Raw genomic sequence first — 23447 nt, 5'->3', positions numbered from 1 at the left:
GAACAACCCAGCCCCGACTCAAAGGACACAGGGGACAGGAGCATGGCTTACCTTTAAGTCTCTATGAACAATGAACTTCTGGTGGCAGTACTGCACAGCAGACACTATCTGGAAGGAAGGAAGAAGGGTTAGTCCAGTAGCACCTGAGGGGGGTCCATGGGGCTGGCCAATCTGTGATCCTAAGACTCAGCCTTATTCTGCCATAGGGATAGGCAAAGCCTAAAGGACCCTCTACAGGCCACTCAGAGAGAGAGGCAGCCCCTTCTTGTATGCCAAACCCCAAAAGGCAGAGGTCAGGCCCATTCTGTGCAAAAGGAGCCACACCCACCTGGCGGAATTTGGCTCGAGCCTCTTTTTCTTTCATCCTGCCATGAGCCACCAGGTAGTCAAACACCTCTCCTGCAAGACACAGGGGTGGGGGCTAGGTCGGAGCTTACTGGGGCTGGGGGACACAGGGAAACCCAGGAAGAGGCAGTTCCACACCTACCTCCACTGGCATACTCCATGACAAGGTATAGAGTTTTCTCAGTCTCAATCACTTCAAATAACTTAACTACAAAAGAAAATCGCAAGCCACAAGTCAGAGAAGTAGTAGGAGCCACATTCTGAGCCCCAATGTGAACAGAGGCATCCTGGGGATGAAAGCCCTCCCTTCCGCCATGAGGGCAAGATCCTTGCATGGCAGCCACACTACTAGGGATGGCCTGGTGTGCCAGAGGCAGAGCTGGATTTTGAGCTAGGCTTCCCCAGAGGCATCCTCAAGGACTCCAAACTTCAGAAAGCAGCGGGCCTTCAGGAAGAATACAGGCTGGGGAGTGGAGTTTTGCTGTGGGGGAAGAAGGAAGGACGACGACAGGTGGTTCTCACCTATGTTGGGATGATTCAAAACCTTCATTATTCTTACTTCGCGGAATAGCTGGAAAATAAAACATCAAGGGTCATGCTTGATTTACTTGCTCCCTTCAGGTCCCTTCCAAATAGAGCCATTGCTAGGATTTTTCTCCCAAAAGAGAAAAGGGACAGAGAAAAGAAATAGGACAGCTGTCCAGGTCAGCCGGGCCTGTCCCCAGTGGCTGAGAAGTAGGTGAAGGGGAACAAGAGCAGAAGTGTCAGCAAGAGGAAAGCCGGGCTCTAGTGACTTGTACCCTCGAGTTCAGCATCTGGATAAACCAACCATGTGCCCTCTGTTGCAGTCTTCTCAAATCCAACCCCCAAACAGCAGACAGGTTTGGCTGGGTGCCTCTGAAGGAGGGAGTGTGAGCCCATGTGCATGAATATTCAGAACCAGGGCTGCCGCTAAAGTTCAGTGACAAAACAGACTCATTTGGTCTGTGTGTGTGTGTGTGTGTGTGTGTGTGTGTGTGTGTGTGTGTTGGGGGGTGGTCGGAAGGGGCCCCCCATCATCTTCTGGTTTACAGAAGTCAGAGGACTCTGCACTAGTGAGCAGGCCCTCCTCTGCTGGGCCTCTGGGGTGGTGACAGAAGAAGCCGCTCCTATATATAGCTGATGCCAATTTTAATCAAACCCACCTCCACACACTCACGCTCTCTTTGTGAAACAAAATCAGGGACTCCAAACCATGTATTTCCATAAAGAAAGATGACAGAAACGAACTCCATTCTTTCTGCGGGGGCCAGAGAACTGGAGGTGGGGTTTTGGTAACTCCCAGGCCTCACCATTTGCACAGAGAGCAGAACTAGTTGTTTATATTCTGTTTTGGTTTTTCTGGGGGGAGGAGAGGTCTGGCGACCTAATTCAGGATAGTTTATGGAATCAAGTGAACATGGTTTTTCCTCTTAATGAGGTCTGAGAGCTTTTGTAATCTGGAAAGGAAAAGAAGAGACAAACTTTCCAATCTTCAGGAGTCTGATTCTGAATTTGGCTCCCTTTTCTTGTTAGAGCCCAGGTTTCTCGTGCCTTCTTCCCTGGTCCAGCAATTGTCTTGGATGAAGAGGCAAAAAACCCCGGATACTACCACAGGGGTGGGAAGCAACACTGAGATGGGGTCAGAGGTGGGGGCCAGGGTTCTCCTCCTGAGAGCACCCACTGGCCTGGAAGGGGCATTCTCCTGGGATAATGTGGAGTTTTCTAGGCTTAGCTGAGAACCCTGAGGGGGGACAGATTCTTCACTATTGTTCTTTTTACGGATCACTGCTGGGATCAAATTTAAACAGTGATTTGGCCAGAATCAGATTGGCCTTGGTAAGAGTGTGTTAATAGGCTTTTCAAATGGCTACATTTGTCTGGCATTGGTGTCTTCCAGCCAGTCAGGAAGAGGCAAGGAGAAAAAAAGAGGTGGGGGATACGATGGCTTGACTGACTGTGGCTATTACCATATGGCAGGCTGGACTGCACCAAAGACCAAATGGCCCACACCAAACTGGCTTCCACCCTGTAGGGTCTGGGCCAACACATCAAGAGTAGCCCTCTTTCCCTTCCTTCTGGAAAGCTCTAAGCAGGAAAGCCCTAGTGATGATAGCAGTGTTTTCTCTGAACCAAAGAACCTTGAGGGGATCCCAGGGCTAACAAAAAAGTAGGAAACACCTTGGTTTTGGCTGCCAGCGAGTCAAGGCACCTCAACCTCCATGATGCTAGTGCCTCTCTCAACACCAGCCCCTAAACCCTGCCCTAAGCTTCCCAACCTCACTGTAGTTGACTGTTGCATGAAGTTATGACCTCTCCTAACTCAAATAACACAATGTGCTCATGAAAAAAAAAAAAAATTCAGTCTATCTCATGATAGAAAGAACTAAGGTGAATCAAGGTCAGCACATTTGAGCCAGGGTCAGCGGAGTGTGAGGGCACAAGGAAATCTGACCCACCTGACCAGGGGCAGCTTTTGGGGAGCCAGATGGGCTATTTCCTCCTTCCCCCTAACTGCTTGGAGCACAAGATGAGGGGAGAGGGCAGAGAGTCTCCAGTTCTACATCAACCTGTCACCACCAGCAAGCTGTCCCATACTGCAAATAAAAGCCTCCTTTTCATGTCCCCATGAACTCTTCAGTTTCCCAACCACGGGGTAGGTGTTCCTACCTAAAGGAGTCCCCTGACCAGCTAGCTAACACAGACCTCAGTTTCCCACCCTGAGTTGAGGGAAGGAAAAATTCAACCTCACCTAGTGAACACTACATGCAAATGATGTCATGACTTTTAGCCAAGAGGAACTTAGGAGTGAAGAGGCAAACTGGGAATACCTGTCCTCCACTTGCAAACTGTCACAGGCTTGACCTGGAGTTTAGCCTCTAAAAACCCCAGTGCCAGTCTTCCATATTCTCATCCCCTAAAATGTAGCAGGCATAGAATCTGGTGGCAGGGTCCCTGTATGTCTAGAGCCACACCTCTGGATCATTCCCGATCTTGCAGTTACCCAAAGGCATGTTTCTAGTAATGGCTACGAAAGTGTGTTTTTGCACAGAGCTGGCCACAGGCCAGAAGATAACAAGATGTAGGAAGTAGGTCACCTAGATAGGCCAAATGGCAGGGAAGGGCAGAAAGACTTCTAAAGAGCCAGTGCCTGTGGTCAGGAAGCCTATCCAGGAGGGGTTAATGTGATGGATCCGATCAGAGCTCCATAGATAGCAGAGCCATGGAGCAGTGAGGACAGTGAATGACTAGAGATTTTTTAAATTGGGGATTCAAAGGGAGGCCCACATGAGATCCCTAGATCACTGACCCCTAAAGAGAGGTTTAGAAAGGAACAGGAAATGCTGTATGCTTACTTTCTGGAGACTGGAGGAGTTCAGTTGAGTCTTGTCAATGATCTTCACAGCTACCTGCACATGAGACAAAAAGCCCCAGATTCCCTCTTTAGAGCAGGCTTAACCCAGGACTCAACTCTCCTCTCCCTCTTCCTCTATATTTCCACCTCTTCTGTGCCCCATCCCTCTCAGCACTTCCACCTGACAAACCAGAAGGTGGCTGTGGCAGTGGTGCCACCGCTTCCTGCTGGGTGCCAACAGCTGGGAGGTGCGGCCGGCCCCGCCCCCGGAGCTCACCTCTTTCCCAGTCAGGATGTGCCGGGCCAGCTTCACCTTGGCGAAGTTGCCCTTGCCGATGGTCTTAAGGAGTCGGTAGTTGCCGATATGGGGCTGCTCGTCAGCAGAGGTGGCTGAGTTGCGGCCCCGCAGCATGTTGGACTTACTGGTGGGCTTGGGGTCGAGGTGTCCCAAGGTGGGCTGCAGGGTGGAGACATGCACACCTTTCCGTAGGCTGCCCTCAGTTCCCCGGACCCTTGCCCTTCCTTAGCTCTCGGCAAAAAACCTAAGAGGCTGGAGGAATCAGGATGGACTGCAGGGGGCTGGCAGGCAGGGAAAGGATCCAAACGCAGGAGGGGGAAGAGAAATGAGCCAGTCTTCACTCCAAGGGAGTAGAGCATACGGTCCAGTGCCAACATCCTGTGGGACCTGTGGGACCTATGGGCATGGGAGCTCAGGACTGGCATTGTCCCACCGCTGTGCCACCGCTGGCTCCACCCTCAATAAGCCACCAGCATCTCCGCACCTACCCACTGTGGGCGAGTGCCTCCTGCTGGCCGCCCTGCTGCCTGTTCACACTGTGACAAGGCTACACGGCAAAGCCCCAAAGCCCCAGGAGCCAAAGAGTCAGAATTTCGTCAAAGCATTCATCACCACCCAGTGCTTCACCTTTATTTTTATATCTATCACTTTACATTCATTTGTTGTCAATCCCGATGAGAATGGAAGCTCATGAAGGCAGGCATACCTCATTTATTCCCTGACACATCCCAGCACCTACACAATCTGAGTTATGGTACATGCTCAATGAAACTTGTTCTGTGAACAAACTGAATGACAGGGTCGGAGCAAGGCGACTGTCTGCCCTCCTCAGATATCCTGTTGCTTGAAAAAGGGTGTGACAAAGCAGAAGTGACGGCCAGGGCACCAAACAGCTACATACACATAACCCCAAAGCTGCACGGCCCAGAGGAAAACATCCATTTACTAAAAAATCTGTGTGCTCCTCAGGTGGCTAAACACAGAGCTGCTATGCCCCTTGGTGAGTATCTAAGAGGAAGGGGACGGACAGCCATACCAATGTGTGTTCATAACATCCTGTGCTCACCGGAGCCCCGGAAGGGAAACACCATGAATGGCCATTAAGTGACAGATGGAGAGACACACTGTGGAGAAAGCCACATAGCGGGATGTTGGTCGGCAATGAAAAGCAGCGAGTACTGACACCTGCTAACACATGAGGAGCCTTGAAGGCAGGACGTTGAGTGAACAAAGCTGATCACAAAGCACCACACACTGTATGGTTTCCATTTATCTAAAATGTTCAGAATGAGCAAATCCATGGAGAAAGATTAATCTAGGGCTGAGGGTGGGGACTTAGGGGGGACAAGTAAGGGGTGTAGGGTTTCTGTGATGACGCATGTGTTCTAATGAAGTGCTGACAGTGGTGATGGCTACATGGCTCTGTGAACTTACTCAAAGCCACTTAATTGTACATTTTATTGGGACATCTGGGTGGCTCAGTGGTAGAGCATCTGCCTTTGGCTCAGGTTGTGATCCGGGGGTCCTGGGATCGAGTCCCATATTGGGCTCCTTGCAGGGAGCCTGTTCTCCCTCTGCCTGTGTCTCTGTCTCCCATGAATAAATAAATAAAATCCTAAAAAAAAAGTGTACATTTTAAGATTTTATTTATTTATTTGAGGGAGAGAGAGAGAGAGAGCGAGCAAGCGCACACACAGTGGGGGAGCCACAGAGGAAAAAGCAGACTTCCCACTGAGCAGGGAACACAATGCGGGGCTGGATCCCTGGACCCTAGGACCATGACCTGAGCCGAAGGCTGATGCCCAAACAACTGAGCCACCCAGGTGCCCCTAACTGTACATTTTAAACAGAGGAATTGGGGCAGCCCCGGTGGCAGAGTGGTTTAGCGCCGCCTGCAGCCCAGGGTGTGATCCTGGAGACCCGGGATCGAGTCCCACACTGGGCTCCTTGCATGGAGCCTGCTTCTCCATCTGCCTGTGTCTCTGCCTATCTCTCTCTCTCTCTCTGTTTCTCATGAATAAATAAATAAATAAATCTTAAAAAAAAATAAACAGATGAATTGTGTGGCATGTGAATTATATTTGAATAAGAGTCTGGTCTAAGTCTTGTTTGGGGACCTGATTTACCACTCAAAGAGCACCTAATGCCATTGCTCTCACATACTGGGAACAGAGTTCTGCCAGAGCCTCATCCCAGAACCATCCACAGCTACCTTGGAAACTTCAAGGAGACCATGCGGAAATAAGCAGGGTGACCAGAAGAGTATGAGTCCAAGTCTTCCTTTCATGGCCCCTTTGGGCTGTCACGAAGCCCTCCACAACCACAGGAACAAGGACTTGCTACACCACCTAAGGAACTGTCCAGGGTTCTTTGCAAGAAGCTTGTTTCCCTAACCAGATGCTTCCAGGCAGAAAAACAAGAACAGAAAACAAATACCCTGCCACTGCCGTTCCCCCCCTTCCTCCTTGTGTCAACTGAGGGCCTTTCTTTCTCTTTGCATAGTAGCTGCTGGCTGGTTTGGGGTAAACTGTCTGACTCAGATCCCAAAAGCTCATGAATTTAGGCGTTCGAGGAAAAAAAAGAAGAGATCCCATGCATATGGTCGATTTTGAAGGGAGAGCTTCCTGACATCTCAGCAGAGTCCTTTTCAACTTCTTACACCCTTTAGGGAGTGTTCTCTTTCTCCTGTGAGCCCTCACCAACCTTCCCATCTCCACCAAGTCCCCGGGGTCTTTGCTGTCTGCCCACTGCAGCCCACATAACTCTCTTGCCCTCAGTGTTTCAGACACCCTGTTGCTTACTTATGTCTGGTTGGTCCTGAAACAGTGTTTGCTAGACCAGTATATTTTCAAACACCCATTTTTTACCTTTCCAAAGCAACCCTAGGGGTCACACCCCTTGAAAGGAGGGCACTCCTAGGCCCTGCTGGTACCTGCCTTCAGCACAGTCTACCATAGTTACCCTGAGCCCCCTCCATCAGGGTCCTGACGGCCTGGCCTCCATGGCCTCCCTCTTCTCAGCCCCATGTTCCCGGCAAGTGCTGCTAGACTGCCTACCACCCTACCTGGCCAACCTCAGGGGCCATGAACAAGGAAAGCCTTCTTCTGGCCGGCTCTCATGAGAGGAAGATGGGGGGCAAAGTGTCCTTGGCAACCTCCAATTCACCCCCCCCATAAGTTTCTTGTCACTCCCCTCTTTTCTGAGGATATGAGCCAAAGGCAGCAGAAGCTTGGCAGTCTCCAAGTCTTCAAAACTGGTAACAGAAATTTAGTGTTGACTTGAAGATCTGGGCCCGTCGCCCCTCTGAAGCCAAACCTGGGAATCCTACTGGCCTTCCTAACCTCTGCTCTGCTCCTCCCTCCCTCCTGGTGTTTCTGGCCCTCGGGGCTCATCCATGCAGTGCAGCAGGACAGCATTCCCCACCAGGCTCTGCTGCACACCAGACCTCAGCACATCCATAACCAAGAGGGGCTCTGCCATCCACCTCCCCCCTCACACAGAGAGAGAGATGTGGTTAGAGTGTAAATGCCAGGGACAAACGGCCAGCATTCAAATCCTAAATCTGCCAATTACTCAACACATGATAACTTTATTATTACTAACACTAAACTTAAGTGGGAGAGGAGATTATTACAAACGGGGAAGAAAACCATCCAAAAGAGGACCAGCGCAGGATGATTTCACATATTTGTTGTCAGGAGATGGTCCAGTGGGTGCCAAGGAGCACTGTCTAGCAGAACCAGGTTCGCATCCTGGCTCCCCTGCTTACTGGCATTAGTTTCCTTATCTATAGAGTGGTGATAAAATATTCCCTACTTCACATTAGATGAGAGAACACACATAAAATGCTCTATCCAGTGAAGACCAACCACTATTGTTATTATTTTTAGTTCCCAAATATGACTGCAAAGTCAAAGGTCTCTTTGTCAATGAGACTTCCACATCTGAGTGGAGCCCTCTAAAGCCAGCAGTTGCCCAGCGGAGACCAAGGCCACAAGAGATGCTCTGGTCCTCCCCACTGGAGAGGGGTCTAGGCTGAGCTGTGGACGCCATCCCCTTTGACCCACATTGGTAGCCTGCACCGCCCTCCTAGCCTTCGTGGAAGGTGACCAGACAGGGTAGCTGTGAAGGGTTGGTCCCAAGCAGGGCATCCGGTACAGAAAGAGAGAAGGTTCCACTTGTCCAGGACCCAGGGAAGCAGAGAACACTGGTCCGTGCTCCCAAATTCACCCCATACCCCTTTCAGGACCAAAATCACCCAACTGTCAGGACTCAAAGACCAAAGACTACAGCCCTCCTCTCCTTCCCCTTCACCTCTTCTCTGAGACATTTCCCACAGCAAGGATGTGGGCCAAGGTGAGGAAAGCCCAGGGAAGGAAGCCGAGAGAGGGAGTGAGAAAGGAAAAAGTGTCCAGTAGAAAATGTTTCTTGGACCATGGCCCCACACGAGGTGGCTGCCCTGAAGGCTGAAGTGGAGGCAAGGGTATGGAGACAGTCTCTTCTGTGGTCCTGACTGTGCCCACTCAGCCTGAATCCCGATCTTACCACCAGTTGGGGGGCTGAGGACTGGCTGCCCTTCGAGGCCAACAAAACAGGATCTGGGTAAAGTCACACTCTTCCCTCTACCTCTGTCCTCCCTGCTCACAGTAAGATAGGAACACCAAACATTCTCAAAGCCCACAGCACACCACAAGCTAGCCCTAAAAACCTGAGGAAGTCTGTTGCAAGTTGACAGCCCGACTCTCAGGCAGCCTTCAGAAAGAATAGGGGGTCGCCCTGTGAGGCAGTTATTTGGAACCAAGAGCAGACCAAACAGGTGACTTAGCAAGCCTGACTCAGAAGCAGGACCTGAACAGCTTTGGAGGCTCAACAGAGAGATGGAACATAGGACCCGGGGAGAAGAGAAAGAGCCTTCTATCCAGCAGGCCCTTCAACCTAGGATCTCTAAACTCAGCCTCAGGCGTGTTGCCAGGTTTGCCTGGAAGACAGCCTCCACCCCAGAGGCCCAGTGCTGACTCAGGTAGGTAGGGCTCCTTCCCTAACGCTGGGGGCTCCTACTAACAGTTCTCCCCTTAGAAAAGCTTGTGTGGTGGGGCTCCGCATTCAGGCCTGGACTTAAGTGTCCTGAGACTTCCCCAGGGTTGGGAGGAGTGCCAGGCAGGTACTCCCCAGCCAGAGGCACAGTACGCCCAGGCACTGTGGGAAGAACAGGGTCCCTCGGGTGCTGGCTCTGGGCGGCCACCCCAGATCCGAGTCTCCCCTTACTGGAGCACTGGCACGCCCTCCCTGGGCCTCCATTTGTCACCCCCCCACTCTGGGTGTGACTGCTGATTCAACCTATGGAGACTCTTCTTCCGGTATTTGCCCCCTCTTCCTTTCCCAGCCAGTGCCTCTTTCCATGAATTTTACTACCTGTGCTAGCGCCTGGCTCCATTTAGCAATTCTTTAAAGATCCTGTGTTTGGGTGGTTAAGAGGAAGGGGCAATCTCACAGCAGAAAAGGGGAAAACATACCCGGCTGGAGAAAGGGGCAAGGACTACCAGCAACTTCCATTCAGCAGAGCCCACAGCAGAACCTGTCAGGCAGCGAGGGCAAAGTACAGAGGCCAGGAAGAGCCAGGCCCAGGGCGGGGGCTGCCGGCTCTGCCAGCCACCCTTACTCAGCCGAAGCAGGCGACACCTTCCACCACCTCCTCAGTGAAAAACAGTGAAGCAGCCAGGCCGGAGAGGCTCCTGCCTGGGAACCTGGACTGTGTCGCAACCGAAACCACCACTAGCAGAGAGAGACCAGGCTTGGCAAGGAGACCGACAGGGACAAAAAAGCCCCACGGCTTCCCACAGGCCAGGGCCTGGTGGCCAGAAAGTGCATGCGGTCCCAAGACACTATAGGAGTGAGGTGGGAGGAAAGGGACAGGAGGCAATGGGGAGGGGGCGGGGGAGAGGGAGAAGGAGAGGGAGAGGGAGAGAGAGAGGGAGAGAGAGGGAGAGGAGAGAGAGAGAGAGAGAGAGAGAGAGAGAGAGAGAGAGAGAGGGAGAGAGAGAGAGAAAGAGAGAGGCAGGTTTAGATCAACTTCCTTTTCCCTCCCCCTCTCCGGAAGTGGGCTGCCCCACCCTCCCCAAGGTGCTTTGCTGGGTAACAGCTGGGAGAGGGGTGAGGAGACAGGGCTGTCATAAAGTCCTTATCTCACCTGCAGCAGGTGGGACCTGGGTAGGGGCTCCAATTGGCTGGGAGGAGTATGTGTGAATCAGGCCTGCTAACCCTTGCCAAAGACCAGCAAACCACCTGAGAGCAAGGCGGGGGTTAAACAGAAACCAGCAATCCAACAGTGGCAGATGGACCTCCTGCCTCACAAAAAGCAGTGTTTTAACTTAGAAAAACGCACATTCCACTTATACACAAAATATTGGGGACATAACTTCAGGGAAGTCAGGGACCCTCTAAAAATCCCCTTTAGAGGTCAATGGGTTCTAGACTAAAAACTCTGGTCACCACAGAATGAGACATTTAATCCTAAAACTCACCCTAAAGATGGGAAACCAAACAAATGTCCCTCTAAGTCCCTTCCAGCCCTGATTCTGGGAGGCCAACCCTTGGTTCTTGTCCAACCTCCAAGCAGTCTCCATCACTCCCCCTCCCACATCACTGCTTTAAGAACTCTGAGGGCCGGGGCCAGCAGGGATGCTGGTCCTCATGCCTTCCTCCTGCAAAGCTCTCCTGTCTGGGCATCTGCTAATTTGGGGCTACTGGAGCCCTCCCTCATCTGAGTTCTGTGTGCCGGTCATGCCTTTCTTCTGGCTCCCAGATTTACTTTGACTTCATCCTATTTCTCTAGGCTAGGATTCTTCCCACAAAGCAACTCATTTTTTTTTTTTAAGATTTTATTCACTTATTCATGAGACACACACACACAGAGACGCAGAGACATAGGCAGAAGCAGGCTCTCATGCAAGGAGCCTGATGCAGGACTCAATCCCAAACCCCGGGATCACACCCTGAGCCAAGGGCAGATGCTCAACCGCTGAGCCACCCAGGCGTCCCACCACTAAGCAACTCCTGAAAGGTCTCACGTTGGTAGGCCATCAACCCATCTAGGGAAGGGCAAAAGGTCCTGTGTGCCCTCCCACCACCTGAGCACGGATACTAGGGAGATCATGCTACTCAGTGTTCATCTTACACGGGAGCCCTGATCAACAGATTGGACGTTCCTGACACTACCTTCTGCAGCCCCATATTTCCTATGTTCTCCACACCTGCAGGGAGCACCCTAATATTACACATAAGAAACTGAAGCACAGAACTGGGATCAGAGCCCAGGGCTTTCAAGTCCAGGTCAGCACTCTGCTGTTCCTTGAGGCCTCCTTTGCTGGTACCCTCCCCTCCCAAAGAAGATAAGGAAGTGGAGAGGGGAGCAGGGTGGGGAAGTGGGGAGATGCCTAGGGCAACAGGAATGCCTGGTGTCTGGCTCAGGCCTCCATGTAGGGCTGTTGTGAGGACATAACCGGGAGGTCCCACAGCACGTCCTGCTCCTCTACCTCTCTCCAAAGTGGGCCCCCCCATCTCAGTGCAAGAGCTGAAAGTTTATTCCAGACCCTGGGCTCAGGACTGTCTGTGATCACCTTCCCCTTCGCTCAGAGGCCAGAATAGGATCAAATGGCTTCATTTTTCCAGTCCCTAGAGTTTTGCAATGTAACAGAAGGATTGTTTCCTCAATCCTGTTTGTGGGAATCAGTAAGGGGTTTTGTAAACTGAGGAAGTACTAAGCACTGACCTCAGAGAGGCTGGGGAGAAATGGGTATGGCTGAGCTGACAAGTCATGTGGCTGTGTCGAGTTCTTTAACCCTTCCTCCTTCACTACATCCAGGAGACCTTTTTGCATCCTTTAATCCTGAGCAACTGTCACTCTCAACTGCCAAGAGTCAACAAACCAGAGGAGCATTGTGGGTAGGAGAGATCTTGTAAGGCTATGGGAAGCACTAACCGGTAGAGAGCTTGGGTGCAACCTCCCCTGCACTCAAAATTAGCCATGGTGGCTCTGCCCGGGGGACCCCCCACCCACCTTCCCTTAATACCCTGGTGCAGAAGGGAGGTGGGACTGTGTCAAAGTGTCAGAGCGCTGCTCTCTCTTTGTAGCCGGGACAGGTGCCCCTCCCCGACAGAGGAGAACTGCAGAGCTGGCAACTGAAGCCCAAAGAGTGGTAGTTCACTGCCCGCTAGCTCTTTGAGCTGCAAGCCTCACCTGAAGGCAGAAGCCAGCATGTGTCTGGGAGGAGCAGCAGGCAAGACCTGACCTGGAGTGAGACCAGAACTGATCCAGCACCTCCAGCTCACTCCCCTTCATGCATGGAAGCCACAATGCAATGAGTACTCCTCAAAGCTCCAGCCTGTGCAGCTACTTGAAATGCTGGGCTCTTCCTCAAACAGGACAGATTCTACTGAGCAACCAGAGCTTTACCAGCTTCCAGTACCATTTCATCCCTAAGAATCTGCTCACTGGGGTCTGGTCTCTATCTCAATTCCCAATTACTGTTGCCAATTCAGCAAACCTTTGTTGAGGGCCTACCTCTGGAGCCAGGGCCAGTTTGCAAAGTTCAGAGATATCTGGTTTCTGCCTTCTAGAAACTCAGAGGAGGAAACTGTATATTATATTAGACGCATCACAGTTACCTCTGCTTACTTAGTAAGGGAGGCAGGATAGCACGACAGAGCTCTGGAAGCAGACGGCCCTGGGGTGAGCCTTTGCTCCTTACTAGTTCACTGAGCACGACCAAGATTCTTTGACTTCTTTAGCGCCTCAGTTTCGTTATTTGGGATATGTGGACACCAGCTGTACCCACTTCACAAGATCGGCATGAAGACGAAAGGAAGAAACGCACCCCAGTGTGGACCGCAGTGTCCGGCGTGCAGTAAGGTCTCAACAGTGTTTCCTAAGATCTTGCTTCTCTTTCAGATAGGAACCTGCTTCCCATCAAGGGGTCCTCTGAGCCCAGAGAAGAGCTATTATCTCTAAGAACTTGACTCAAAGCATCAGTGGAGTGAAGCTAGTACAGGGAAAAGTCAAATTTCTACCATGGCTGGGCTGTCAGGCAAAAAGGACCCTCTTCCCTAACCTAAAACCAGCCATGCTTCTGGCCTCTTAGCCCAGAGGAAGAGGAGGGTGTGCCTGCTTTTTCTCTTCCTCGTGGGCTCCTTAACTCCTTCCTCCCAGAAAAGGTCTAAGAAATAGCCGACATACCAGTACCACATGGTGCCAAGGGCTGGGGGAAGCTCACATTGCCAGCCTCACACTCCATTCGGCGCCGCCCCGTACCAGTGGGTTACTGTAACCATGGAGACCAACAAGTTCCTCCATATCACAGGAGAGAGGCTGCCAGCAGCCCAGGGCTCTGGGGGAGGCAGAAGGCAGCCTGCAGCAGAAAGGTTTGGCTCACTTTACAGAGGATTGTGGGATATTGATGAAGACTAACCAGTGCAGCTGAGGTGCCTGGGCCTCCCTCTTCCTTCCTTTTCTATGCCTCTAGTTTGTGTTTTTATTTAGCACACAGTTTGGCTGTCTATGGTGCAGTAGCAAAGCGCATCACTCTGGGGTCACAGATCAGCAGCTGGACCCTAGCTCCACCACTCTGCCTGCCAGGTAGGGAATGGCTCAGAACTGTGGTATGAGAGTTATACACAGATGCACACAAACCCCCTGAGAGTGAGTCTCCAGCCATCACATAACATCTTTTAAGGGATCCAGGTCAGTAAACACTCGTAGCCCCAGTTTATCACAAATCCTTTTGTTCAAGGAATTACCAAACATCTTCTTAGCAGAGAGTGATCTCTCCTTTCTCTGGATCTCACAGGAGATCCTGTCTCTACCCATTCATCTCTTTGGACTCAGTTGTCACCACACCTTCCCCTCCTGGAACTCTGAAAGGTCAGAGACGGTGTTGGGCTCACCTTTGTATGCCTTTTAGTGCCTAAAGCTTACTACCCGCATCTAGTTGGCCCATGTTGAAATACTTGAGGAATAAAAATGGTACAAGTTTTTGATCCTTACAGTCACCTCACCCTCTTGGAAGGTAAGACAAGGGCAGAGGAGAGATTGAAACCTCTTGCCACAAGACCCATTTCTCCTCTTTCTAGACAGTTGCTGCCCTTTGGAGTCATTGGTTCCTGTGTGGCCTTCCCACTAGGCAGTGCTTTAGAGAGGGACCCGGGTCCATCTTATTCATGGCCCCCACAAAGATGCCTCTAGCACAGTGTGTAAGCATGCAGTAGGTACTGGATGAATAAATGTGTATGAAGCAATAAATAAGAAAAGGTGTGGGGGGTATCTTCATGATGGTCTTAGGGACCCATACCAATAACCCACATCTGGGTCCTTCAAAGACAACATCCAAGCTGGTGGGAACCACAAGATCCCCCCTCTCCCAAGAATGGAGAGCATCTATGGAGCATTAGTTCCAGGAGCAGGTGATGACAAGGCCTTTGGTGCTCTCTCCTGACACAATGCTGGAGGTGAAAGTGGTCCCCAAGGTAGACTGGAGACGGAATACAGGCAGAGCTAAGGGATGGGAAGGCCTACCCCCCACACACACTCTCATCCCTGACACCGCTCAAGCCTGAGCCCCCTCCTTTGTCACGGGGTGGGGGGGGGGGCTCTCCTCTGAACTTTTTTTTTTTTAAGATTTTATTTATTCATGAGAGACACACACACACACAGAGGGGCAGAGACACAGGCAGAGGGAGAAGCAGGTTCCATGCAGGGAGCCTGATGTGGGACTCGATCCCGGGTCTCTAGGATCAGGCCCTGGGCTGAAGGCAGTGCTAAACCGCTGAGCCACCCGAGCTGCCCTCCTCTGAACTTTCTCATGCCACTGGGCCCTCCCACCTAAGACCGCTCTCTGCCTCTCCACATTCATTCAACCTCACAACTGCTCTGCTATCAAAACCACTGTCTTGCTGTAACAATGCAATGCAGCTCAAGCCATTCTAAGAGCTACTGATTTGGAGAAGTGAGTGACTTGGAGGAGACATTTACTGTGAGATCACAGTAAATCACACTGAGCTCTGCTTTAATATTTCCTCCTGGAACCAATGTAATGACTGTAAAGCCCTGTCAACCTTAGAATACCAAAAAACTTCACCCATACACACCTGCCTCCTGTCCTGCTGCACAAATCGGCATTCCCACCCTGCCCCCGACCCCTCCCCAAGCTGCCTCCTGTTACAGAAAAGCAAAGGAACTAAAAACGGCAGCTGGGGAGCTCAGTTGACTCACCCAGCATAATCATCTCCTCCCAGAATCTCCCATCTTCTCCTGGGGTTTTTGCCAACACAAAGTAAAAAAGAAGCACGAGATACTAAAATATACACACACATACACAAAACTTCTCTCAGCGTTTATGCAACAGCCTTTCCACCTGAGTGCAGGTTTAACCCTTTGTATTTGCCCTTCCAACATGGTTTCCCTTAGAACACCTTCACTCGGAGAAGCAGACCCAGCTCCAGGCTGGGAAACAGGCCTTCTGGGTCTTACCCAGTTCCAGCTCCACACTGGAAGGTGCCGAATAAGACATGTGCCTCTTGCCACTGTATCTTCCTCTGGAAGTGGAAAAAAGACTGCCTCCTTACTCCTCCAGCTTCAAAGAGGGTGTTGAAGGAGGAGGAGGAAATATAAGAAAAAACACTGGGACAATGCTTGCTGCCCCAAAAGTCTCCTGGCCAGAGGTCAGAGCTCAAGCAAGGAAATAAAGGAAACCACCTAAGGTCATCGCTGCCATTCTTGCCTTGGAACGGTCCCCACCTGGTCAGGCTGCAATGTGGCTGCTCTACTTATGTGACCATTAAAAACCCAACTGGCCACTCTCTGCAGGAGCAAACTCCCACAAGGCTGCCCTTACTTCTACAACAGATTGATAGGAACCCAAGCAGGTGACAACACCTGAGCGGTGGCACTGGGGTAGGGGTCGGGGGACTGTTTCTAGTACCTCCTGACAAGGAGTCCAATCAGCTAAATTTGAGAATTTGGTCTCACTCAACCCTTAGAGCGATCAAGGGAGTGAGTATAGCTCACAGACCAGCTGTCTGGCGGGTGGAAGCAGTGCTTGTGTTTCTTTTTGTCTTTGTCATTTGGTATCTAGAAGGACAACTTATTTTTTTAAGAGATGCTATGACTACAAACTAGTAAGAACACTTCCACAAAGCATATGCAAATATACTGCGACACACTGGTCAAGAAATCTCCAACTTACCAAAAGTTCAATTAGGACAAGGAACAAATGTATCTTAGACCAACTCATGAGGGCCCGCCATTGTATCTGGAGTAGTATGTTAACCATACTTAAGGATTTTGTAAAGATTTTATTGGGGGATCCCTGGGTGGCACAGCGGTTTAGCGCCTGCCTTTGGCCCAGGGCGCGATCCTGGAGACCTGGGATCGAATCCCACGTCGGGCTCCCGCTGCATGGAGCCTGCTTCTCCCTCTGCCTGTGTCTCTGCCTCTCTCTCTCACATGACTATCATAAATAAATAAATAAATAAATAAATAAATAAATAAATAAATAAATAAATAAAAATAAATTTAAAAAAAAGATTTTATTGATTTATTTGACAGCACAAGCGGGGGGAGGGTCAGAGGGAGAAGCAGGCTCCCCATTCAGCAAGGAGCTCGATGTGGGGCTTGATCCCAGGTATCTGGGATCATGACCTGAGCCTAAGGCAGACGCTTAATGGACTGAGCCACCCAGGCACCCCCATACTTAAGATTAAGAAACAGTCCAGAATGGGAAAATTAACTCAGGAGTTCTGCCTTGGGACCTAGGAACATCTCTTTGCTCCCTAAGCAGCACGGACAGCAGTAACTGAGGCTCTGTAACCTTCAAACCCTGGGCGAGGAGCTCCTGAGCTGGGGGAGGGGGCTTCAAAGCATTTGGGGTGGTCAGGTGGGAGGGAGGGTCTGAGGAGAAATGAACCAAGGCTGAGTTGAGAAATGAGTCTGGAGTTTGTAAAGGAATTTTGAGTAGGTACTGTCTTACAGGAGAGAAAGGCTAATTAGGGAACACCTTTTGAGCTCTCTTCCAGCTAGAGAAGAAAAGGGAGCCTGGGACAGTCCCCTGACCTATCAGGAGCAAATGCTCCTTAGAATGGTCTCCCAACTCGGCACCTAAAGCCAGGGATGTACTTCCCATTTACCTCACTGGGATCACTGTGGCCTCAACCCTGGACTGAGGGCGGAGACCACTGGACCCTGTTACTAAGTGGCCATGAACTGGGCGGATGCCTTAGCTAGCTGGCCAGATATTTGGAAAAGGGCTCAATGGTCAGAAGTTAGGTTGAGAAGACTAGAAAGCTTCTCAGTGAGACTGTATATATGTCAGCTTCTGCTTGTAGGGCTGGTATCCCCTAAAGCCAAATATTGCTCACTTACTGGTGGCAATGGCAGCTCTACTCAGGGCACACTAGTTGTTCATGCAGCTGCCCTAGGGAGCAGAGTATATGGAGAATGAGAAGACAGCCATTATCCATTTTAAGTGACTTCTTAACAAGCACTTTTTATAGGTAATTCATCTTTTCAGACAAAGTCTAGGAAGAGAGTCTGAGCTTTTTTTCTTTTTTAAAGATTTATTTATTTGAGAGGGAGAGCACAAGTAGAGGAGGAGGAAGAGAGAATCTCAAGCAGACTCTACACACAGAGCACAGAGCCCACTCGGAGCTTGATTTCAGGATCCTGAGACCTCAACATGAGCTGAAACCAAAAGTTGGATGCTCCACCAACTGAGCCACAGGCGTCCCTGAGGGTCTGAGCCCTCTGTCCTCTGATATGAACCTGGGAGCAGGGATCTTTGGTATGGATTACCAAAAGAGTAAGAGTAATAAGTAAAGAGTTCAGTGTGGTGGAAGCCGTCTGGAACTAGAACCATCAATTAACAGGTGGTGCTGGGGAAGAAAGAGGCTACTGTTGGGTATTGTTAAATGCACTATTAAACAGACTGCAGACAAGAGAATGCTGGGTATTTTGAAGGAAGCAGGCAGCCAAGTCTCTAGCTCATCACCTTCGAATTCACCTAGAGAGGGCAGGAAAGAAAGGGTGCCTACAGAGGCAAACAGACCCTTCCTACCAAATCCCAAAGGGCAGCTTTAATTGCTAATAGGCATGGTGGCTTAAATAAGGATCTGAAGACTGAGACAAAAAAACCCACCCCAGATGCCTCTGATCAGAAGAATCTAGCTGGGCAGCAGGAAGTCACTGCTACCCATTCTGTTGTTCTATCTAGTCCATGCAACCACCACAAAGACCCCACAGGCATAGAGGGGTTCCTACCAAAAGAATACAAAAGGTATCAAGTCAGAATTTACCAAATATCAAACCCTGTCCAAAATACTTAGAACAATGCCTGGCACATCCTAAATGCTCACGACATGCTGGCTATTATTACTATAATTCCATACGCTTTCCCAACTTCTTCTGTAGGTTACCAAAAAAGACAGGATTTTTGGCTTTAACTTCTTTACCTACTGCTCATCACAAATGCTATCTCCAGAAAGATATGGATCTTTCTGAACTGGCCTGGCAGAGCAATTGAGATGAAGATCAAGTGCTGCTCATCTGTTGGCACGACTGGGACCTGGACTTGGGTTTCTGGCAGAGCCAGCAAAGGCTCCAGCAGCTCAACTGTTTTATACCTTCCATAAAAGGCCACTCTACTGTGCCTTGATAAAAAGCACATTAAACCCACACATCCCACCCTAGGAAAATCCGAAGTACATCCCCCCCCCCCCCCCCCCGCCCAGCTCCCACAATAGACAACAATTGTCAGCAATATTGCCAATATTTCCTAGATATACAGATCTGGAATCTTGCAAATCAGTAGTCGAAATGCAACATGTAACTAGCATTTAAGAAATGGACACACATAGCTCATACACAGTGTGGCTAGAGGCTCTGGTGTGTCCTGAAGAGTGCTGCCTCTTCAGCTGTGAGACAGGGAAGCCTGTGTGAGGGGAGGGGGTGAGAGTGGTGGTGGAAATTTAGCTGCACTCCCAGCTCCGGGGTGGTTCTGGCTCAGAGACTCAGCAGCCTTCAGCGGCAGCCAGGCTCCCACCACCAGCTGTTCTTCACACAACACAAGATCACTGTTTGGGAAGACAGGATTTTGGGTGTTGGGTTTTATATCCATGAATTAGCATGCATCTGTCTCAGGGGCAGTTTCCCGAAACAGCTGCATGTCCTGGGCCCCTGCAGCCAGGATTTGAGATATAGGAGAAAGAGAAATGAGACACCAGAAGTAGTAATTCAGGAAGAGTGAAAGCAAGAAGAAATGAAACTGCCTTCTTCTCACCCCTGTCCCACAGGTGCTGACTTTCCCTACCTGGTCTCCATTAAGGAGTCACATCCCTACCCCCCCTTACAGCAGTCCCTGCTTATCCATGGGAGATATTCTCCAGTACTCCCCGGTGGACGCCTGAAGCCAGAGACGGCACCAAATCCTATATACACCTGACCCTTGAATGATGCGGGTTTGAACTGTGCGGGTCCATATATATACAGGTTTTTTTCGATACAATACTATAGATGTATTTTCTCTTCCTTAGGACTTTCTTAGTAACATTTTCTTTTCTCCAGCTTATTCTAAGAATACAGTATATAATGCATATAACATACAAAATATGAGCTAATCAACTGTTCATATGATCAGTAAGGTCAACAGTAGGCTATGGGTAGTTAAGTCTTGAGGGAGTCAAAGGTCATACACAGATTTTCAACTGTGTGGGGGTCAGCATTCCGAACCCCTGTTGGTCAATGGTCAACTATATATAACTTGTGTTTTCTGATAGATACATACCAATGATGAAGTTTAATTTATAAATTAGGCACAGGAAGAGGCTGACAATAATAACTAATAATAAAATGGAACAATTTTACTTTTTAAAAAGATTGTATTTATTCATTCATGGGGGGGGGGTGGAGGGGGGCAGAAACATAGGCAGAGGGAGAAGCAAGCTCCATGCAGGAACTGATGAGGGACTCGATCTTGGGACCACAGGATCATGCCCTGAGCCAAAGGCAGACAGACACTTAACCACTGAGCCACCAAGGCTTCCCAAAATGGAACAATTTTAACAGTATACTGTAATAAAAGTTTTGTGAATGTGTTCTCTCTCTCAAAATATCTTCCTGTCCTGTATTCCCTCTTCTTGTCAGGATGTGAGATGACACCGTGCCTATGTTGTGAGATGAAGTGATGTGAGTGATGTGGGCATTGCAGACCGACCTTTGGATAATGTGTCAGAAACAGGACCATCTGCTTCTGGACCTTGGGTGGCCATGGGCAACTGAAGCTGTGGAAAGCGTAATTGGCTAAGGGGGGACCACTCTACCTACCTTGGCAAGCTTCCTCCTGGCATCTCCACCTCTCTACCCCTGACAGCTCTGCCACGTCAAGTGACTGTGGTATCTAAAGCTGATACTGGTTACCCCATGAAGAGAGGTCATATGAGCTGGCCTGACACGTTCTGCTGCACTTGTTTATAGGCCAGAGGATTAAAACAACCTGTCAGGGGAGGGAGGGGGCAAACCCTGTACACAGGGCAAACACTGGCAACACAGCACAGAGGCCTCCCGCCAAGAAATCTTTTGCTCAAATATAAAGCTGAAATCTCTCACCAAACGCCAAACCAGCTAACCATGCCAAATGCACTTATGATCCGGTGACCTTGAGACATTGACCTTGAGACACGTCAATTCTTTTGACGTTCTTTTTATGAAAGGTTAGTTTCTTTTGGGGGTGGAGTAGGAGAGACTAGAGGGATGAGCAACATAGGACCCCTTGAAGAGCCCGAATCTAAGTTCATACTCAAGAACAGCCTCTCTGGCCCACCAAGAAATGTCTGAGGTATAAGGTTTATACAAAAAGGGACGTTCCAAGGGGATATTTGGATAAAGCAAGTACTCGATTCTCAGATGCCTATAGGCTCAAACTACCCAAAAAGAACTTCCTACAATCATTTCTTGCCCTACTCAAAGTCAGAATTGGGAGGCAGATTAGGTATAGCTCCACGGCAGAGGGGCTTAGGCAGCAGGGAGTCTGGGGAGCAGATCAGGATCATCTTCTCTAACCAGAGGGTCAACCTGACAGTGATAGCACTAGCCACAAGACACAGAAAGGAGGAGGGAAACTGTTTAGCATCCGAGCCCGTGGCTTCAGGCAGTCTAAACTCTTGATGGCGATGCTGCAGAGAAGCTGGCCCCTGGCTCTGCAAAAGGAGGTTCTTTCTCAAACTTTGCTCTTCTGCAAAGCCATTTGTCACAGCCCCTAAATAATCAATCCTCCCCTCTCAGCAAGCTTGGGCTACTCTGGTCAGGTGTCTGCATCAGGCACTTGAGCCCTAGGAGCAAGATGATGTTTCCATTTGGGTGTTCCCTTGGCTGGCTGGAGAGGTGGGCAGAAGAGGGCTAGGGTGGTGCCCCTTCTCTGGCCAGCCAGAGGGGAAATGTGAAACATCTGCTGGCAACCTGTGCTCCCTTCCCCAATATCCCCCTTCTAGCAAAGGGTGGGGGGCAGTTGCCATTTTCCTGACCTTCTACTCACAGTCTAGCTGAGGCCAGGGAAGATAAACCCCTACACTTTAAAAACAGAAGGTAGCAGTCTGGCTTAGAAACTAAAGAACCTGGCTTAGGGAAAAGAGGGATATTGTGCTGCAAGGGATTCCAAGAATAACCTCCCCAAACTACCCACCAAGCTCTTCTGAAGAGTGGGGTGTTTTTCCCCATGCATCAGAGAAGAGGGTGGCCTTGGGCAGATACACATCTGGCTGGGTCACCATCTCCTTTAAGGAGCCCTGGTCTCCCTAACACCAGAATGAGTCCATATCTGCCACAGACAACTAGCCCAAGACAATAATGTGCTCTGGAAGCCCAATAATGGGCTTCAATGCCCATACTCATGTGGGCATTAATCTTCCTACAGATAGCTGCTGTCATGCAGGGCAGTGAAGCAGGCTGAGTCCCTCTGGGAGCTTCTGAGATGGTCACTCCAGTTTGCTTGGCAGTTTTGGGGGTGGGTCAAGGTGGGGGGAAGAGGGGGAGGAAGGGAGATTATGATTCTCTATTTTCAAGCCCAGCCTCTAAAACCAGGGAGGGAAGCAGCTGAGTATCCCATTGCAGGAGAGCTCCAATCTCTGGGCACTACAGAGCCAACCAGCTGTGTAAGGAATTCTGGAGAACATGCACATCAAACACCCTGGGAAAAGGAGGGGAAACCAACCCAGGAAGAAGTGAATTGGTCTCCTGCCAAGAACTCTGAATGGTACTCCTATCAGAACTAGAACATAACAGGAGGCGGGCAGGTTTATGGTCCCTGGGGAAAGGCAGAAAGGGAAACCGTAAAAGCCAGGCTAGCATGGGAACAAAACTCACTCCCTGGCAGGAGAGGGGGCAACCCAGCTATTTGCAGGACAGTATCCATATGTGGTCAGAAGTGAAAGACTGTCCCACTACACCTTGCTGAGGCGGACAGTCCATGCTCTACCCTTAAGTCAATTTTTACACGCTTTGCCAGCTTTGCTCTGAACCTTGCAGTTTGGAGCACAGTCGTTTCTACAACCTTGTAAGTTAAGATCTGCCATTCCAGCACTTGATGATGGGCGGGAAGGGAGACTCTCACTGGCTGTGTAGTCCGAGCTAATCAATCTGTGACCGAGGGTGGAGCAGATGCCACAGGTAATGGCCCCTCCCATGGGGAGGGCAGAACCTTTGCCAGAGCAGATAGATCCCAAGGCTGCCACAGAGAGGTGCTGTTTAGCGACAGAAATGTCTGTCAGGAGTGGCAGGAGGGACAGTCACCAGGTACTTCCTCTTTCTCACCAAATGCTACTACTGGCCTCCACAGGCTGCCTCTGAAAAGCTGGCAGAAGCTCAGGTGGCAGCAATGGCCTGTGAGTCACTCTTCCATGAGAAAAGGGAACTTGGTCCTGACCCCTGGGTCTGAAGAAGCTCCAGAGTGTCTTTAGCCAGCCTGCTCCAAAAGAGTTGCCCCACCAGGACTGTGGCCTCTGTTTCCTCTCCACCCAAACCAGCATGGAAAAAACCAGCCGGGTCACCCTACAACATGGGGTCGGGGCACCAACAGTCATGACAGCAGGGCACTCAGCACTGGCAAGAGGAAGTGATGGCTTCAGAGTCAAAGTGTCCCTTCAACACACATGACTGATTCATATAAATGTGTATATACATGTGTGTAAGTGTGTGTGTGTGTGTGTGTGTGTGTGTATAACTGATTTTCAGACTAGACCCACATGGCTTCTGGATTTTTCCTTCAGCTGCATAATGAGCTGGCTGGCTCCCTTTCCCTGTCTGCAGCTCCAGCCTGGCCCCTGCCCCTTCCTCAAGTCTCACTGGGCTCCAGCCAACTGTCTTCAAATGTAGAATGTTCTCTCAGACCTCAAGGC

General features: G+C 50.2%; 1 protein-coding gene across 16 annotated transcripts in view; it reads right to left on the bottom strand.

The window, feature by feature from the left end:
* Nucleotides 1–23447, bottom strand: part of MARK2 (microtubule affinity regulating kinase 2) — a 59389-nt gene that overhangs the window by 12123 nt on the left and 23819 nt on the right. For 11 of the 16 annotated variants that reach the window (XM_026004599.2, XM_026004600.2, XM_026004605.2 and 8 more), the window contains exons 2-7: nt 3996–4175; nt 3720–3773; nt 868–916; nt 488–553; nt 329–399; nt 52–108 (exon numbers count right to left, since the gene is read on the bottom strand). In XM_026004599.2, coding sequence (XP_025860384.1) covers nt 52–108; nt 329–399; nt 488–553; nt 868–916; nt 3720–3773; nt 3996–4175 — 477 coding nt within the window. Of the gene's footprint in view, nt 1–51; nt 109–328; nt 400–487; nt 554–867; nt 917–3719; nt 3774–3995; nt 4176–9529; nt 10109–23447 lie in introns of those variants that run through there. The other 5 variants (XM_072758289.1, XM_072758285.1, XM_072758288.1 and 2 more) reach the window with 3 other exon arrangements.

This window comes from Vulpes vulpes, chromosome 5, assembly GCF_048418805.1.
Source record: "Vulpes vulpes isolate BD-2025 chromosome 5, VulVul3, whole genome shotgun sequence".
Classification (NCBI taxonomy): Eukaryota; Metazoa; Chordata; class Mammalia; order Carnivora; family Canidae; genus Vulpes; species Vulpes vulpes.
Note: the sequence above shows the minus strand (reverse complement) of the source record. Positions and strands in the feature narration are given on the sequence as shown.